Below are 20087 nucleotides of genomic sequence, written 5' to 3'. Positions count from 1 at the left end.
AAGTTCTTCAAGAAAAATTCTATTCATCAATATGAAGAGGCATACTAAAAGACGCATAAGCCTAGGAATTTTTGACTTTTTTCTCCATCTTTTTATTTTTTATTATTACTTAATTATCTAAATTAACTGTTTCATAACAATTATTTATTTATTTATGAACAGCCACTCTACAAGACACATAAACCTAAGAGTTTATATATATTTATTCTCAATTTTTTATGAGGCGTGTTATACATCATATTTTTAATTATTTATTTTTATAAATTTAATAAATTATTATTAAATTTGTAAATTTATATGAGTTTCAAACAAATTTAATAGTAAATTAATATATTATTATAGAAGGGTTGAAATAATGATTTTTATAAAAATAAAAAATTTTCCGGAAAGCAAGATTGAAAAGAAAAATATAAAAAATTATAGAACGATGGTGTGATCTTATTGGTTGGGGACAGAGCAACGTCACTAGCGAATGACCGACTTTTTTTTTCCTTATACAATTCGCCGTTGGTTCGTAATCTCTTTCTTCCTGCCTTCTCAAATTTGCTTCTTTTTCCCCACATATATATATGTAAGAGAACCCATTTTGGTGAAGGGCGTTCAAAAGCTTAAGATTTGTGCTGTTGGGTGGTTTTCAGCAACAAACAATGGCTTTCACCAACGTCTCTTCTCCTTCAACAACAGCTCTCTCTCACCTACAGTATGTCCTTTTTTCATTTCGTTCTCCATCTAATGCTTTTATTTTGCACTTTTTTCACCTTTACATGTCGCATAATGATCCTTGGAGTTGAACTCCATCTGGGTTTTTGTTGGGTTTCTCTTAGAAATTACTCTTGTTAAATTTTGCACAATTCCTTGTTTGAATGCGATTTGCTTACAAAATATGTGCACGTTAATGATCCGTTGCGTCATATTTTCAAATTCGTCATCTTTATGATAGCAAAAGTAACATGTTGGTTTAACTATTTTGGTGTCTTTTGCTTTGCTTGGTCCGTGTTTGTCATAGATATTGTGTATGGGGATGTGGGTTTTCCCTTATATTGATCTGAATCCAACTTTTCTATGGATATGGAACTTTTAGTGCTAAAGAGAAGGTATAAGTTGTGACGCATATGCTATTATGTTGAATTAAATGTTTCTTCTCATTTTAATTGCTGAACAAATAGAGATGAAGAAAAAGAATCCATTGTCACTTGTTTCTGTAGTTTGGGTGGTGGAAAGGACAACCATGCTAAACCACACAATTTCATGAGCTTTATGAGTCTAGGCTTTTCCTTTGCTGAGTCTTAGGTAATATAACTCGATTATTCGAATTTTGCTTCCTGTTTGATTTGTTCTCGGAAACAATTTTTTATTTTTTTTTTCAAAAAGCTTTTGGAGAATGAATAAATAAATTCAAGAACATACCATCTCTAGTGGTTTCAGTTTCAGAGACAAAGAGCAAGATTCTCAGACAAAGACAAAGAGCAAGATTCTCTAGTGGTTTCGGTTAATGTCAAATGATTCTCAGAAAATACGGCTGTTAACGTATCTTTCTTCCAAAATAGGTTCCTTAAATGTGCTTTTGCAGTGTTTTTGATCTTTTGTGACTATAATAAGAGAAAAGTCTTACTGGAGAATAGAACCAAAAAGACCCTCGATTTGCTGCTATATTCCTTCCTTTTCTCAGAAGCCAAAAGACCCTCGATTTGCTGTTTCTATTCATAGTAACTAGAGAGGACTTAAAAAAACTACCTTCTTGCGTGAAGGGCATTACATTGACGTGTCTTTTGAACATCTACCTATTTTACCTCTGTTCTAGCTGATATTAAGTTCCCTGCTCTTACTTGTGAACAAGAAAACATCTAACATTCTATCGAAGCACATGGAGCCTCATCTTATAATTCACTTTGTTCACATTGTGCAAATTACCCGGCAAGACTCCACGAAAACACTATAAGTCTTGACCCGACTATTTGGATTTGGCTACACAATTTCTCCACTTCTTTGCTATAATTTGTTTAATCACGGGCATCATTTCCATGTCCTTCTCATATCCTATCAAAAATACTAATATTTTGAGTTTCATGTTTGTGTAAAGATTTTTAGACTGTATCCACTTTTCAAGGCCATGATATTTTCTGGACATTGAGGGGTGCTTAAACTGAATACTTATCATGTTCTGCCATTAATAAATTTTAAAAAATATCAGGTTTTTGCTTTGTTATGTTCAGATTTCAGAAGTATTAATTGCATTGTGAACATTCTTAGTGAATATGCGATTATTACTACCAAGTTTTAAAGTCCTTCCTTTCTATTGCTTTCGCCTTTACTGTATTAACTACTGATGGACCTTCTATTGTATTTAGGGTATGCAAAAACATCAAATTGTTCAATGGTTTACACAGTGTGAATCCTTCTTTGGCAAAAGGGTATGCTTCTGATTTGCCCTTGATCCAACTGGGTGGAAAATTGTCCTTAAGTATTAAGGGTCTTGGTAGAACTAGAGCTACAGTGATCTCTGGAGAAGGTGACCTTCTGTCTTATGCCAACGAAAATAATGTCAAGGAAAATGGCACTCTCATTGGTGATCAATCAGTTGGAATTGAGATACAATCTGATGCAGTTGCATTCGGAACACTAGCAGCAGATACCATTCCTATAAGTAGTGGTTTTCCCGTAGATAATGATGAATTTGATTTGGATCACCCTACTGAAGGTTTTTCTTCCATCCCAGAGGCCATAGAGGACATTCGCCAAGGAAAGGTGGCCTGTTTCCTGAGTTTTGTCTTGTTACGAGATTTATTAGCAAATCTATTAGTGTTAGACTTTTGATTTTCTGCATATTTTAATAGTTATCTTTCCACCACTTATATTTCATGGCAATGCAGATTGTAGTGGTGGTGGATGATGAGGACAGAGAAAATGAAGGAGATTTAATTATGGCTGCACAATTGGCAACACCTGAAGCTATGGCTTTTATAGTGAAGTATGGAACTGGAATAGTGTGTGTCAGCATGAAAGGGGAAGATCTGGAGAGGTTACAAATCCCTTTGATGGTAACCCAGAAGGATAATGATGAGAAACTTTCTACTGCTTTCACAGTGACAGTGGTATGCACATTTCCTTGTTGACATTTCTATATTTGGAATTTCTTTCCCAGTCCAATATTATTGTATTGGATATCATCTAGATTTGGAAATAAGACAAATCCCTATCCCACTGGGAGTCCTTTGAGCTTTTGAAATTCAATTGTTTCACCTAAAATTGCACTTATATAAGCTTTTAAACCATGCCATTCTAACAGATTGAAATGTAAATGTTAACTATATATCTAAGAGATATTGGTGATTGTGATGCTGGCAATAATGACAAAACCTTTTAAAAGCTTAATCTATCATCTCAAAGAAGTTACTTCTGAGAGTTCGTTGTGATGTAAGAGGTTTAATTGAGCATTTTGCTCTACTGTAGTATGAATTAGCTTTATAAGCATTTATATGCGTAATCTTTTCTATGAATATAATGGATTTCCACTTTGTTAATCTAAGGATGTTGGTTTTGTAGGATGCCAAACATGGTACAACCACAGGGGTATCAGCTCGTGATAGGGCAACAACAGTATTGGCTCTTGCATCCAGAGATTCAAATCCTGATGATTTCAACCGCCCAGGCCATATTTTTCCGCTGAAATACAGAGATGGTGGTGTTTTGAAAAGAGCTGGGCATACAGAAGCTTCTGTTGATCTTGCCATGCTTGCTGGGTTTGACCCTGTTGGAGTTCTATGTGAGGTTGTGGATGATGATGGTTCCATGGCTAGATTACCAAAGCTTCGCCAATTTGCAGAGCAGGAGAACTTGAAAATTATATCTATTGCTGATTTGATTAGGTAAGATTTACCTGTGTTTTGGAGATTTTTACTTTATATTCATTTTACAAAAACATGTGGTTAACTTGCTTTTTTGATGTATTTATTCTTCATCTGTAGTTAAAAATGTATTACTAAGGAGAGCAACTTTCTTGATTTAACCCAGCCTCCTTTTAACAGTCAGCTGATTATTATATTGCAAATTTGCAATTTTGTTTTACAATATCATATGCTATGAAACAATAGATGTTATTGAAACCAAATGCACTTTTATTCGATTTCCGTAAGACCCTAAAATTTCTTTCCCAATTTAATCTGTAGTAATTGTTGTCAAAATTTTGGAATAGATGATAAATCTTAAATGCTGATATGCTCAGATATGGCTGGGGAATATGTGAAGGATTTTTGTCCCCAGTAGTTGAATGATTTACTCCTTTGACAATTGCACTGCAAAAACAGTGAGAGTGTATTATATCACTTATTAGTTATTAAATCATTTTTAATTATTGATTAATTCATTTATCTTCAATATCACCTTGACTCTTACACCTCTCATTTATAGGATTAAAATGCCTTAGAGTATACTTTTGGCATATATGATAATGCTTGGTGCTCTAAGCAATGTTCTCGTTCTCTTCTTTGTAGATATAGCATTAGCACATTCTATGATCATTTTTTATTTTTTATTTTTTATTATTATTCTTCTTTCAAACAACAATGCTTATGACGTTGGCGTATGCTATGATCATACAAATAATTGCATTCTAATCATGTTGGTGGTGTCTATGTTCAGCTTCAGAGCTGCATGAGTCTGACATGTGAATACACCACCTTTAGTCACAAGCTTTCATATTGTTCTTTTTCTTTTTGGCTACACAATGTTAGTCTGTGCCATCTCAACAAATGCCAGTTACATGATTTGGAGCCTAATGAACTTTATTAGCCCTTTTCTGGAGTATAACTTATTCATTGGGTTGGTTCGTCACATAATAGATTCAACCTGCGTCAGAAACCTAGACCATGTGTTTTAATTACACAACTCTAAATAAATGCTAAGGAGATCATATAATATTATATTAGAGTGGGATTGTGTTAGAGAGGGTAAAAAATACTTTTAATACCAAGAAAGCTGGTATGTTTGGTAAAAAATTTCACAATTACTTCTTTATTTTTTTACTTTAAAAATGACAAAAATGCACTTTTGGGAAAAGCTTAAGATTGAAGCTTTTTCTATAAAGCTCCTTTTGACTTTAAAAGCTCTACTTCCTAATGCAATTTCAAACATGCTCTAAATGGCTTCTTTCAAATAGTAAAAAGTTGATGATGAAGCGTCATCATGGGTTTTTTTGTTATGTGTCATCACTGGCTCAATTCGAAATAAGAATTAAGAAAATCATATAATCTTTTGTTATGGTTTGTGGATGCTTGCAAATAGTTAAAGCTGATCATGATAAAGCGCCATCATGGATTAGTGTTCATCTCTCTGTATGTCTTAAACATGTATTTTAGATATGCCTGCTATATAAGTTATAGCTGTGGATCAAATTTTGTTTCTTGAATTTCAATGTCAAGTTTTCATCCCCAACTCTAGTCATCGTGAATTTTCAATATTTTCAGCAGATGGTTGGAAAGTCTCCCCTCTTGGGTGCTTTGACCTTTCTGGTTGCTTAAGACTTGCATGACTTGGATGAGTATTATCAGGCTTCAAACAAAACTGGTACCTTTGGCCAACACAAACTGGATAATAAGGAGGCTTTCACCTCAAAATCTTTTGTCTGGGTCTTCAACACTGTATTTATGTGTGTGCTTGTGGGTCTGGTAACACGATGTGTTTGTTTGTTTGTTTTGAGGAGACGCAGGGGAGGGGGGAGTAAAGCTGGGGACTTTTAGTCAACTGTTTTACCCTTGCTTGCAAATAACTCTATGTTAGTATCCGTTTGATCTTCTTCAGTATGCATCACATGGTTATCTGGAAACCCATTTGTTCGGGATCTTTAGCATTTCTTAAGTCTTAACTTCTACATTGTGGTGTTTGCTACGTATCCTATTTGTAGTTTTGGTCCTTTTTCATTAAAACATAAAACAGGGCACTGTTCTAACATGGATAATAAACGCCAGGTATAGAAGGAAGAGAGATAAGTTAGTAGATCGCTCTGCTGCTGCCAGGATACCTACAATGTGGGGGCCATTTACAGCCTACTGTTATAGATCAATCATAGATGGGATTGAGCATATTGCAATGGTTAAGGTATGCAATGCTTGTAATTTTATTGCTCATTTTAACTTTTATTTATTTAATTTCATTGGAAGCAGAACCAAAATAAAATTAATTGAATGGCCGATGGTCTTTGGAGAACGGTTTAAATCTCACATCAGTAAATGAGTTGTATTTACCTATCAACAGTATAAGATAAAACTAGATAGATAGAAGGTACCATTAGGACTAGGGTACACAAATTCTTTTGGTACTAGGGTTTCCATCTTGTACTACACGTTGACACAATCTGTTTTTCTTACATGTGTGTGTAAACACACACAGTATATGCATTACTCCGTATATGCATCAAAAAGACCGAGGTTTGTACAAATATTTAAAACCACCCATTATATAGATCCCATTTGGGTCAGCCATTTACAGCGTCAAAACTCTCACTGCTACCACTAGTGTAACACCCCAATCCTATATTGGAAAAATGAGTTGCCTATATAGAGTTGGTGGTTTATAAAAAAATAGTTATGAGTGTTACGTTTCACATTGCTTAGTTACTAGGTAAAACAGAGCTTTATAAGTGATTCTAGGAAAGTTATAAATTGACTAGTCATTTTGAAACGATAGCGTAGATGTGACTAGCGCTTTTTTCTAGGTTATTACAACTAGCATGACCACTAAAATTTAAGAATGAATTTGATTTTTTTTTTCTTGAGGTATAAATTTCTTTTGACTATTATTCATTGTCGTAGTGATTTTAACAAAGCTAATGTGTAAACAGGGTGACATTGGAGATGGGCAAGATATTCTTGTGAGAGTGCACTCAGAATGTCTCACTGGAGATATATTTGGATCAGCCAGATGCGACTGTGGGAACCAGTTGGCGCTTGCCATGCAGCAGATTGAGGCTGCTGGCAGGGGTGTACTGGTGTACCTCCGTGGACATGAAGGGAGGGGCATTGGTTTGGGTCACAAACTTCGTGCCTATAATCTACAGGATGATGGGCGCGATACAGTAGAAGCCAACGAGGAGTTGGGATTGCCTGTTGACTCCCGAGAGTACGGAATTGGTGCTCAGGTACTCTGAAATAGGATTTCTTTTGAATTTCTCTTTGACAAAGCATTTGGCTTGATTTTTAATCCATAACACTTTGAAATGAAATCTTTCAGCGTGGCCTCCAAATGGCCAGGCTTTCAAATCTTACAACAATTTATTGGGCATTGGATCCCATTGATGATGGATAAATAAAGCACAACTTATTCATCCAAAAAATAAAAAATAAATAGAGCAGAAACTTTAAGATTATAGCATTATTGATCTCAATAAAAATAATTGACAGCTTATTTAATGTGCTATGGTAATTGTATATCAAGCTTTTAATCAAGAGTTAAAATGAATGTTTGCTTTGTTTAAATGCTGAACTCCAATAAAAAAAACTTGGAATACCTGTAATTTTACAGGTATAATTGACAGTTAATTTTACTATAAACAGAATCAACAGTTCCTAAAATGTTTGCTTGTACTTGCTATGGTCATGAAGAAGATTGAAGAAGACTTGGAACCTATTAACAGCAATGAGTAATGCTATATACCACACCACTATCCCGCTATGTTGATGTGGTATTGCCAATCTACCCTTAGATCAGCTCTTGATGGATTGGCAATACCACTTCAACATAGTGTAATAGTGATGTAGTATATAGTATTACTTAATAGCAATTCTAACCTGAAATACTTGGACATAAATTACGTGGGATTTGGATTAGGTACGGTAAAAAAACTTCAGGAGATCTCTCTCTCTTTCGAGAGAGTAGAATTAAATTTGAACCATTAAAAAACTAGTAATTTTTATTTTTTTATTTTTTACAGCACCCAAGCCAAATTCTATTACGTGTACCATGCTTTGATATTAAGTTTATTGGCTTCGTTGCTGCAGATGCTTAGGGATTTGGGTGTTCGAACGATGAAGCTGATGACAAACAACCCTGCTAAGTATGTCGGGCTTAAGGGTTATGGTTTGGCGGTTGTGGGCAGGGTCCCATTAGTAACTCCAATTACCAGGGATAACAAGAGATATTTGGAGACCAAGCGTGCCAAAATGGGACATGTCTATGGGTTGGAATTTAGCAGCCACTTAAGCAGTCTCATCAATGGCAATGGGAAGCCTAGTGCCAGTAATCCATCTGATGCTCTATCTGAAACATAACTCAGGTTGCCTGCCTCTTTTGGATAAAGGATTAAGGCCACTTGCCCCCCTGACCGGTCCGCCGATTGTTCGTGCAGCAGGAAGTAGGAATTTTACTCACGTAAGTTGTTTCTGAATACAGCACTTCTGGCTTTGACAAAGGTGGTATTAATATTCATTCAAATGAATTAATGAGATACAATTCATTATTATGATTGCTATATATATATATATATATATACACACACAGCCTGAATCCAAAATGTAGGTGCTTAGCCAAACTCATAAGTTTTGTGGCAACTCTATTGTAATGCCATTGATTCTTTGTGTGTTAAGTGTATTTCTCAAGAAGGAAATCCTCCCAATTTTTTAAAGTGGATTCTCGTTGATGGCTTTATGAGTTTCTGAACTATGGCTTCTTGAAAACGTTACAACTGTTTGATTTCTCATTTTAATCTCTCCAAATCCAATGATTGTAATTGCAATCCGAAGTAAAGTTTGGTCAAGTGTTGTTACTACGCACAATAATTAATGAACAATATAGAATTGAAAAGAGATAGAGAGTCGATACACAGATTTACGTGGTTCGACAATTTGCCTACGTCTACAGAGAGGCGACTGTATTTTTTTTTTTTAATGATTTAGGGTTACATCTTATATATATATAGAAAAATCCTAAACCTTGTACGAACTTATTAAGGAAATTCTTAAAATATCCTGCTCTGTGAACATCACTAGTGCGACGTTCACATCGCTCTCATCTACTTGACCTTTTATTGGTATTAATATGAGCCACCAATTCTAACATCAAGCAACTTCCTTCATTTTTTTTTTTTTTTTTTTTTTTTTTTTTTACTCTTGATCCAGAATCATCGTAGTTATTGGTTATAGTATTATGAAGGACTGAAATAGAACTTGATCCGAGCTCTTTATGTCTAAATAAAGTATTGTTTATAAGTTGCATTATGGGCAAAAAGGGTTTTATTAATTTATCATACATTCATACAAGTAATACAAAATTATATGTATATATTAACGCGCGAACTGTATAGGATGAGCTTTTATATGAGATGTGTAGAGAACATGATAGTGGCTCAAGACAGACAAAAAAACACACTCTTTAAGAAAAAGTTGAGCATGAAAAGTTTTTTGGGGCAGAGCACTCTTAATTAGGCTAGCTAAACTACATTGAGTAGCTAAAATGTTAAAAATGGTTTAAAAGGCTCTGCATCAGGCTCACCAATTTGCTTAAAATTTTGGTGAGCTTTACCAAATAAGAAATAATAATAAAAAAAAAAAAACCCGAAAAAGTGTTATTTATTCTCTATCCTCTCAACAATCATGGCTGTATTTTCCAATGAATCGATTTTTCAAATAAGTTTCTAATATTGTAGCAGATAAGATTAAAAGTAGTGGGTAGACTTAGGAGACTTTTCTTGGGCAGAGGTGACGCGTGTTCAGAGTGATAAACCGTTTGGCTTAAGCCAAACATTTTCTTTGCTGCGTGAAAAATATCATTCCAATTCAAACCCATTTTTAATGCAGCAGAGAAAATGTTTGGCGTAATCCGCTCTAAACACGCCTCACCTCTGTCCAAGAAAAGTCTCATAAATCTACTCACTACTTTCAATCTTATTTGCTATAGTATGATGAACTTATTTGAAAAATCAATCCGTTAGCAAACACAGCCATATGTTTGTGTGCTCAACAAATAGTTTGTCGTGCTTATAAAATATCTTATTGTTTAAACAAAAAAAAAAAAAGAGTAAAAATACTCCCTTTGGAAAAAAATAAAATGAAAACATTTCTTTTTTGTGGAACCAAGTTTACGCCCTTTTCTTTTTCTCTTTCTTTCACTTTATTTTTTTAATCTTTTATATATTATGTCACTTTTGAAACTGCATGTGCATGTGGTCCCACTGTGTCGCCAACCCCAACCTATCCACGACCATCTATTTTTCGACCGTTACGAGCAGGTAGCATCCTACGGTCCGCATCTCTCGCTTTATTCAAAACCACGTCTACTTCCGAGATCCAATATCCAAATCGTCCAAAAAATAATCTAAAGAAGTATCTCCGCCGTCCGATGCTCCTCGAGCTCCGTGATCTAGACGTTAACGCAATCACTACCAGGATTCACTCTCCTCTATATAAGCACTCGCTCTCCCTGTCTCTCTTCGTCTCACACTCAGCAATACACTGTGAAGCTTCTTCTTCTTCTTCTTCTTATACCTTGTGAAGCTTCTTCAATGGCTCGCCTAAGCTCTGTTTCTTTGATGCTAGTGCTGGTTCTTCTTGTGGGTTCCACCGTGGCCCTGTCTCCGGCAAAATCTCCTTTATTGAGTCCCAAGTCTCCGGCGCATTTGCATTCGCCATCGCCATCGCCGTCGCCGGTTCCTTCTGAGGCTCCGGCGAGCTCTCCCACGTCGATTGCTGCTCCTCCGTCAGAAGCTCCTGGGCCGGCCCAGAACAGCGCCGTTTTGAACCGGGTCGGGTTCGCTGGATCCGTTGCCGTTGGGGTATTCGCTGCTGCTTTGGTCTTCTAGAATGTTCTAAGAGAGTTACCGTTGAGGGTTTTGTGGTTTGTTGGAGGGGGAATGAGTGGGTCTTATGACTCTTATTGTATTTATTTATTTATTTATTGGGTTTATTAGTTTGATTTTCCCTCTTCCGAGCTTTACATTTGCGTGATGTTTTTATGGTGGTGGTCTTAATTCTTAATAACATCAAGACATGTATTTGAAATACATTAATTTGATGAAAATGTTTGCCATTTACTCCGAAATGAGTTGAATTCTTTGAAAAATGAGTTGTATAGATAGACTTGGGTAAAATTTTCCTATATACCACACCATTACATTTATCTTATTACTATTATACTAAAAATCAAATTTAGTTAAATTTTTTTTTGGTAATGTTATTTAATAAATTGCGTATAACTAGATCATGTACGGTGAAAATAAATTTTTTTTTTTTTTAACAAGTATTAATCTAAGGGTTAAATTTGACTGACATCATCATGTTGTATGACAGTAAATATAAGAGTTTACTATATAATATTATTTTTTATTTTTATTTTTTATAAGACTGATTTTAAGGATAGATCGGCAATGTTAAGTCAACATAATAAAAAATAATGAAATAATAATGTGATATATAACTTGATTCTTTTTCAAATTTATTTTATCTTGATTTGGTCTTGACTTAAAAGGTTCATTGGTAGCCAAGTATATGTGGCGTTTTGTCGTAACATTTGGTAGATAGAAATTAATTTTTTGATTGAAAATGATCATGCAAAGGACATCTTATAACAATCTGTCTCGACAGAGATTCCAAATCTTATCAAAATCTTCTCCCAAAGTCCAGCCTCCTTGTAATCCCATGTACGGTGAAGCTCAAGCAGCCTTCTTGGCTGTTTCCTTGGCAGCTTCATTGCATCGGGATAATTTCATTTTAAAAGGAGGTTCGTCTATTGTTATCTTAGCTTTTCAGCATCCTACTAATGTTTTGGATTGACATATTGAACATGTAATTTTTGATACTTTATCACTTATTCCAACCTCTTCTCTTTGAGAGGCCAAAAAAATTGACAAAAGTGCAAACTTCTGCATCCATCAAGTGACATAGAGCTGTGGCAAAAGTTATCACACGCTACATTCTCTCTTTGTTCTCCACTTTCTTCTCTATTCCCATCTCTAGTGAAAAAGATACACCTCTTCTTTCCCCTCCTTGTTAGGGTTTTGTGTTGTTGGTTCTTTTCTATTAAGTGGTTTGTTTTAAAAAGACAAAAAGGTCGAAATAGCTACGAGTGCCGGCAATTTTAGATGACTTCATTTTTTTAAACAAATAAATCTATAAGGACAAGAATAGTAATATTAGATTTTTCAGTTGTGAATTTATGATAGTGCAAATTGCAATAAATATTTAAATAATAGACCAAAAATAGACAGTCTATTAAATATTTTGGTGTACAAAAATAGACCAAAAAATGGAATAGATATATTCCTTTGAAATACTTATTCCATTGTGACATTTTCATTCCAATGAATATATCAATTTCAAAGTAATAGCTATTCTCTTTAGAGTAAGGTAATAATTCTTCTTAGACTCTTCTCAAATATGATGTACCTTTTAAAATCACTAATAAATCAAAATTTAATAATAATCATCTTAAGGGAGGCCATGACCACCCTCAACATGCCATTTGGTCGGGTCTTATCGACTAATTCTTGAAGTTCTTTTTTTATTTTTTTTTTAATTTTTAGAGAAATCGAGTGAATCTTATAATAAATTAACTTAAGCATAACGCTCTACAGATATGATGTTAGAAATACAATGGGAAACTTCCTCAATAAGACCGTTTTCCAAACTCAAAGATAAAGCTTCCTTAGCTAAGTAGTAGGTTGCACCATTTTGATATTGTCTGACATGGTTAACCTTCCATGCTTGCAGGCCATTTAAAGCCTTGCGAGCCTCCTCTATAATGTGACCATAACGACTTCAATTTTTCCATCCTGTCGCAGTGCCTAGACCACTTGGAGCGCATCTCCTTCCAGGATCACCCAATGAAAACCTAACTCTCCACAAAAGAGAACAGCCCTCAATACCACCAATGCCTCTGCTATATCAGGTTCGATGATATAGTCTTTTGGTGCTGACAAAGTTGTCAACACCTCTCCCATACTATCTCGGATTATAACACCTATACCCATTTTCCTTCTGTGCTTATCTACGGCTGCATCCCAATTGACTTTAACAAAGTCATCTTTTGGGGCTTCCCAACAAAAAACCTTTGTATTATCCCTCTTTATTACTCCCTTGATCTTGGAGTTAGCTATATGGTAGGCCTCAAAAGACTCAATTGCATTCTTAACCACTACATTGCTAGGACTAACCTTTTTCCCATGAACCAAAGCATTCCGCCTTAGCCATATACTCCGAGCAACCACCACCATGACTTCCATCTCCTCCTTATCCAAATAATGACAAAGCTCCTCAACAATGATCACAAAATTGTCGTGCATTATTCTTCTCTTTTGAATCTTACCACACATGCTCCATACTATCTGTACAGTAGGACAATCCCACAGCACATGACCTATAGTTTTTGACTCTACCCCGCAATTTGGGCATAGAGGATCCTCATTGATCTTTCGTCGAAAGAGATTAGCTTTTGTAGCCAAGGCATTATGACAAGCTTTCCATAGAGAAACCTTGACGATATTAGGCGTATTCATTCACTAGATTTGTTTCCATATCATTTGTTGCCCTATGCGAGAGCATTCCCCTTTATTTGACTCTATAATCTCTTGTGTCTCTCTAAAAATGAGATAACTTTAAAATCACAATTTGATTAAAAATTAAAAGTGATAAATCACAAGCACAATGGTGATTTTAAGAGTCACATCATTCATGAAGGGATATAAGAGTGACACAATAGTGATTTCTAGCATTATTCGGCCTTATCACTCTGAGTAATTATAAAAGTTACTCTTGTGTCACTCTAAAAATGAAGTGACTTTTAAAATCATCATTTGATTAAAATTCAATAATGATCAATTACAAGGCCAATGATAATTTTATAAGCTACATCATTCTTAAAATGACACAAAAGGAATATAAGAATGACTTTTAGCATTACTATCACTCCCGTATAATGGTTGAAAGTGGCACAGACCAAGAAAAGGGAATGATAGAACTCAAGGAATTCTATCTATCAATGTAAGTAAGAAAATAACATAAAATTAAAAGAGAAAGAGAGAAGGGAATGATCTTTCAGAGGGAATCGGGCTCATAGTATTACTCAAACAATTGAATTATTCCTTGACATTCTACCATATTTATAGCTTATTATAGGGGAAAGTCAACCTCAATATGGAAAGATAAACATGGTATCAAAATCAGCAATTGCATAGTTTTCCAAATATAGAGGAATCAAGTGAGAAAAATATTTTGAAATTCTAACATTCACCCGCCCTTAAAAATAATGATAACACAAATGTTATGGCTTGAGCTGCCAAGAGACAAAAACACAGAGGAAGGAAGAATGGCTTCATCGTTTTTCCCTCTTCCCCCCTTTTATGTCCCTCTTCCTCTTTCTCCCCTAGTAGCAGTACTCGGTATCTTTTATGTAGTCTATTTTGGTCTCCGTTTTGGAGGTTTTGTTTTAGATCTAGATCTAGTTTTTTGTGCTCAATTCTACTTGTCCCGACTGATTTCTCTGCTTTCCATTGCTTCTACGCTGATCAACCACGGAGTCTCGCGTGCTGGAGTGTGTTTCTCATGCGCCAAGTCGTGTCTTCTCAGGAATGTCTACAATGCCGTGCTCCTCCGCTACTGCTTCGGGTGAGGTTTTGTTGTTTTAAGTTTTTGTTTTGATTTATTTTTTATTCGTTTTGTAATGGCTTTTGGGTTGAGGACTCTAGTTGACTCTTGACCTTTGGGTTGAGAAGGATTAGATTGGTGTGTGAGTTTATCTCTCACAACTGGAAAAGAAGTATTTAGAATTTGGGCTACCCATGTCTTACATCTAATCTGCTCGGAGCAGATCTGTTTCATAACTGAAGTTGTAAATAATTTAGCAGAAGTTGATGTCATAGATAAGATTTGATTGTAAGAATTTTCTGATTGTATCTATGACTTTGTAATTTCATAGCATTTGACTATGTTTTATTAGAGCTTTATGCTATGTGATGTAATTGCTTTTATGATCTTGATCTTTTATCAAAGAATTCTAAAAGATTCTCATTCAAAAAAACACAAATGCTTAAGAAAAATGTATCTTTGATCCCTATGGTTTGGGGTATTGACAAATAACTCCATGGGGTTTAAAAAGTGACAAAACACTCTTTATAATAAGCAACAACAAAAAAGAAAAAGAAAAAGGTCAATGTCGTTAAAAATTTGACAAAATTTGTTATCTATCACGTCAACACCAATCATATTGTAACTTACAACACTTATAATAAAAATAAAAAATTAATTAAAGATAGAAAAAAAAATATAAAATTAATTGATATTAATTATTTTTAGGGGAAAATACATTTATACCCTTGAACTATCCACCCATTTGCACTTAGACCCCCCCAAACTTCCAAATTGTTGCAATTCGACCATTCTGACTTTTTTTTTCCCCAAAATGCCCCCATCGCAAGTTTTTTTTTTTTTAAAAAAAAAAAAAAAAATTTAAAATTAAGGGGTGGGCGGCCACCCCAGTTGGGCCTAGGGGTGGCTTCCGCTACCCCAGACTGGACACCCCTTAATTTTTAATTTTATTTTTTTTAACTTTGGATGGGAGCATTTTGGGAAGAAAAAAAGAAGTAAAAATGATGGAATTGCAACAATTTGGAAGTTTGGAGGGGTCAAGTGTCTCTTTTTAAATATTGGAGATCAAAGTGCAAATGTGTAGATAGTTAAGGGGAAAAAATGTATTTTTTTTCCTTGTTTTTAACAAAAAACGGACCCTTTGGCCTTTGTTGATCTGGAGTTTGGAACCCACCGTCATTGATGAAGTGAAGACCGGAGCATACCTTCAGCTTTTCCACCCGGAGCAACTCATCAATGGCAAGGAAGACACTGCCAAAAACTTTGCCCAAGGGCATTACACTGGTAAATATTTAGCTCCCTTCAATTCCCTGCATTTTTCTAAGCTGTTTATGTTATAATATAATTAAATAATTAAATTTATTTTCTCTTTTTAATTTAAACTTTTAGAAAAAGTGGTAATTTAACAATTTCAGTGTCACTTTTTGCTGACAATCCTCTCTCTCTCTCTATATATATATATATATATATATATTGTTTTATGCTGCAGTTGGGAAAGAGACTGTTGATCTTTGCTTCGACCGGATCCAGCAGACAACAGTACAGGAGTACTGTTCTTCCTGTTCTTGTTTCTTTCCTTTGACGTGTTACCTGTTGTGGGGGGGCTGGTTCAAGTTTTTTATTTTTTATTTTTTTAATGTTTTTTATTTTTAAATATTTTTAATTTTTTATTATAAATAACACATGTCATAATATGATTAGTTCTAATATGGAACATAACGGATTCTGTCAATTTTTTTTTTTTTTTATGCCAATAATTTCTTACTTTAGGGAGTGTTTTGTCGCTTTTTAACCCTAAAATTTATGTCACAACCCCAAACCACATAACAAAAGTGCATTTTTTTCCCTTTTTAGTTGAATGCTATAATTTAAATTCTAACTATAGATTATAAATTATAATGGTCAATAATAATCAATTCATATTTTTTAGTCATTCAAAATATTTGAAGTAAGATATACATGATCATGTTCAAACGCATTAACACATGACATGAGAGTAACAGTTACACTACTTTCTAGTATAGATTTTGTGAATGGCATCTCATCTCATTTGTATGAATGAGATGCCATATAGGTTTGTTTATAAATATATGGCGATAATATTTTTATTTTATATTTTGAAATATTGGAGGAAATCAAATGGTTGTAACAGCATCTTCAACAAAGTTAGGTATAATAGCTAACAAAAAATGCAATTCGTTACTTTATTCAATACAAGTCACATTATTTATTCTTTTCTATACTTTCTTTAAATATTATTTTTTATTTTTTTATTATATTCTTATCAACACACATATTCTTTTAACATTCACATTTTGAGCAATTGTAGGGCTTGTTGTACTTCTTGGAGTCAAATTTCTTCGGTTGGATTACACAAGTTTCAAAAAAATAATCACAAGTATAATGGGTAACTCCATTCATCACAAGTTTGGCTCACTATGAAAGTCAAAACCAAATACTAATATCAAACATGTTAGTTTTATTTTTTTGTCTTGGCTGGATTCATGTGACCAAAATACTTGTGGTTAACATGTTCGATTTAAGTGTGCAGTGAGAGCCTCGTCTGCAACCTTGTCTGCAGTCGTTTGGACAAGAAGGCTGAATCTGAATTCCATAAACCTTCATATGAAACCTCGCCTGCAATGCCCTTTGGACGAGAACCTCATTTGCAGTCTTGTTTCCAAGCCGTCTGGACACGCCGTGCCAGAAAACTAGGATTTAATGTTTTTAATCTAGTTATGTTCTGACGAGACTGTAGATCGTTCGGACACCCCATGTAAATGTAGTCTTTTTGAACAGAGTTTGTATCACACTAGACTAGGGGTCTATAGCCTATTTATATTAAACTATACAGAGGTGTATAAGTACGAATTCTAAATCTAGAGTTCGAGAGATTTGTATTAAGAGAGTCTTTGTTTTAGAGCGTTAATTGTCTCTCTTAGATTTAGGAACTTAGGATCGTTTGATCGTCCTTGGTGATAAAGCAATTGAAGTCAACCGGATTTCCGGTGAAACGATATCACATAGAAGGAATAGTCCAGAAGTTCTGGGAGAACTATTGCGGTAGTTGATAAGTCAGTAGTTGGTAAGTGGGTTCCTTGTCTAGTACACATGAGTGTCAAGTACAAAGGTTTTGTAAGTTTTTGACATTGTGTAATTTCTCATTATTATATTGATTTAGTGATTTCTTGGATTTGGCTACCCCATAGAGGTTTTACATTTTAGAGAGTTCTCTAAATGGTTTTCTCTTCATAAACGAATCTCTGTGTTCATGATTAATTGATTTTACATTCCGCATATATTTGTTGAACTCTCTATTAATTCCTGATTGAGGGTGTTTTGGATTCGTATCAGATTTCAAAACATAATAGATTCATTTGTAATTTATTAAAAAAACGAGAACTTGAAAGAAAAACGGAATTACAACAAAATAGGCAAAAAATAAAAAAATAAAATAAAATAAAAAAATTGAACACTCATTAAGTACGATCTCTAAAATATTTCTTATAAAACAAAATGAATGGTAATATGGTATCACTAATCATATTAACAACACACTTTTTAATAAACTACAAGCCCAATTCACTTGCTCCCCAAAATCAAATGCAAATACAATAAAAACAGAAAGTCAACCAACCTTGATATTGGCCTTAATTTCCGAAGCGCGCAGGCAGGGTGTTCAATGGGTCCTCATCTAAAGCTAAAATATGCATACCCACAAAAAAAACTTATCCTACCCCACATCTTCACCCACCAAACTACCTCTTTGGTTGTCCACAGTCATTGAGAGCAAAGTTTCAATTTTGAATGTTGGGACTCAATTTTTTAAGCCTTTTTTTCCTACCAAATCTAGAAGACAAAAAGTATGAACAAGAGTTTGACAACTCGTCTTGGGCTTCTCAGTGTATTGCACGACTGGCGGAGTAGATTGGGCATGTCACCAAAAAAAAAAAAAAAAACAAAAAACAGAAATGACAGCCGGAGCAAACTCAACAATTGCAAACGATATCAACAATAGAAAATGGGTTTCAGATGGTTTGCAAAGAGTACGTGTTGAAGAAGAAGCGAAAGAAAGAATGAATATTTTATTCATGTGGGCTATAATAAATAGTTAGAGGTTGATATTTACTGAGGCACAAAATGCATTTTGCATGCTATGAAGCTAACGTGTATGAAAAAAACAAAACCTATAGCTTTTAGAACATCTTTGGAGATATTTTAAGTGCCTTAGTGGGGATTCTATCTACTTCCAAAATAAAAAACAGAACGTCAAGTTAGCTCTTGCATCGTATCTACTTCCACTTTCATATCTACCCAAATGTTCCATTTTTATACATGTGTAATCTTTATAGGTATATATGAACAAGATCTTTCAGGCTTTCAGACAATGAAATCACCTCCACGTCTTGAAACTCATTTAACTACTTAAAAGATAGTATAAATGTTTTAGCACATTTTTCTACATGTATTACTATTTTAACTCTTTTAACTATTTTTTTAATAGCACATTTTAAATTTATTTTATCTTGATTTGGTCCAGACTCAAAAGGTTCATTGGTAGCCGAGTAATGCGATAGACTTTCATTTCCCTAATGTTGTTATGGGGCATTTTGTCATACCATTTGGTAAATATAAATTAATTTTTTAGAAACGCTAGAGTTAATAAGTTCTCCATATTTGGCTCATTATCTTCTATAAATTCAATAGATCAAGCATTAAATTTGTGGGGTCTGCCCACATAAGTCTACAAGTCTAATGGTTGATTTGTAAGATGAAATGTTACTCTTGGTAGTCACATACCATCTAGTCCATTTTAATTAGATTGAAAGGTCAAAATGGAGGAGAGTGCTGGCAATTTTAGAGGACTTCAACACAAATCACTTACCTACATATAAAAATATTCACTCAATTCAGTTAGTTCCAAAAAGAAAAGTGAAAAAGGACCGCCGCAAACCTATTACTGCTGTGGAGAGGAGCGAGCTCCCCTCCCCTTCCCCTATACTACCTCTTCTTTCATTCCCTCCCCTTCTTGTTTTTTCTCTTTTCTCTTTCCTGTCCACTGTCATCACACCGGATCTGATTGGGTTTATAGATCTATTTTCTTCAAAATCAGATTTAGTTTTCTCCATCAATTCCTCCATCCACGCTACAGCTCACCGTCCTCACCGGCTACACTTCTTTCGAACACCGGCCTTCATTCATCAATCTGTCAGCCACACGCCGGCATGTTAGCGACGTCGTCACTGGTACAACTTCATTCTGTTAGATCCACTCATCCACGGTCCTACGCACCAGTCTGAATGCACCGATTACCGATCCAGTTTCTATGTCACCAATGGGAGTGTAGTGTTTTACGGTTTTTTATTTCTGTTTATGTATTTTCATTTTTGCTTCTAGCCTTTGAGCTGAGGAGAGATAGTTTCGGTGTTAGGGATTATCTCTCATGGTCGGTAAAATAAAGTTTCAAGGAAATTTGGGCTATCCATGTCTTAAATCTAGTATGCTTTTGGAAACTATAGCAAA

General features: G+C 34.6%; 3 protein-coding genes across 3 annotated transcripts; 2 read left to right on the top strand and 1 right to left on the bottom strand.

Moving 5' to 3' along the window:
- Nucleotides 1-553: 553 nt before the first annotated feature.
- Nucleotides 554-8689, top strand: LOC132179351 (bifunctional riboflavin biosynthesis protein RIBA 1, chloroplastic). The gene is made up of 7 exons (XM_059592054.1): nucleotides 554-700; nucleotides 2349-2745; nucleotides 2871-3092; nucleotides 3544-3866; nucleotides 5964-6093; nucleotides 6836-7132; nucleotides 7992-8689. Exons 1-7 carry the CDS (start codon nucleotides 648-650, stop codon nucleotides 8259-8261), a joined length of 1692 nt encoding a protein of 563 aa, XP_059448037.1. The 5' UTR covers nucleotides 554-647; the 3' UTR covers nucleotides 8262-8689.
- Nucleotides 8690-10412: 1723 nt separating this feature from the next.
- Nucleotides 10413-11025, top strand: LOC132179559 (classical arabinogalactan protein 1-like). Its single transcript, XM_059592300.1, has one exon. The coding sequence runs from the start codon at nucleotides 10490-10492 to the stop codon at nucleotides 10784-10786; it is 297 nt and encodes a 98-aa protein (XP_059448283.1). The 5' UTR covers nucleotides 10413-10489; the 3' UTR covers nucleotides 10787-11025.
- Nucleotides 11026-12766: 1741 nt separating this feature from the next.
- Nucleotides 12767-13477, bottom strand: LOC132178010 (uncharacterized). The gene has a single exon (XM_059590480.1). The coding sequence runs from the start codon at nucleotides 13475-13477 to the stop codon at nucleotides 12767-12769; it is 711 nt and encodes a 236-aa protein (XP_059446463.1).
- Between the last annotated feature and the right edge of the window lie 6610 nt (nucleotides 13478-20087).

Source organism: Corylus avellana, chromosome ca4, assembly GCF_901000735.1.
Source record: "Corylus avellana chromosome ca4, CavTom2PMs-1.0".
Taxonomy (NCBI): Eukaryota; Viridiplantae; Streptophyta; class Magnoliopsida; order Fagales; family Betulaceae; genus Corylus; species Corylus avellana.
This window is presented reverse-complemented; position numbering and strand designations above follow the sequence as displayed.

What these genes read in the sequence shown, in the direction of transcription:
- LOC132179351 (XM_059592054.1), top strand. Translation starts at nt 648, where the DNA reads ATGGCTTTCACCAACGTCTCTTCTCCTTCAACAACAGCTCTCTCTCAC. An exon ending in CTGCTTTCACAGTGACAGTG is followed by an intron (nt 3,093 to 3,543) that starts GTATGCACATTT and finishes TTGGTTTTGTAG; the next exon opens with GATGCCAAACATGGTACAAC. An exon ending in AGCATATTGCAATGGTTAAG is followed by an intron (nt 6,094 to 6,835) that starts GTATGCAATGCT and finishes ATGTGTAAACAG; the next exon opens with GGTGACATTGGAGATGGGCA.
- LOC132179559 (XM_059592300.1), top strand. Translation starts at nt 10,490, where the DNA reads ATGGCTCGCCTAAGCTCTGTTTCTTTGATGCTAGTGCTGGTTCTTCTT.
- LOC132178010 (XM_059590480.1), bottom strand. Translation starts at nt 13,477, where the DNA reads ATGAATACGCCTAATATCGTCAAGGTTTCTCTATGGAAAGCTTGTCAT.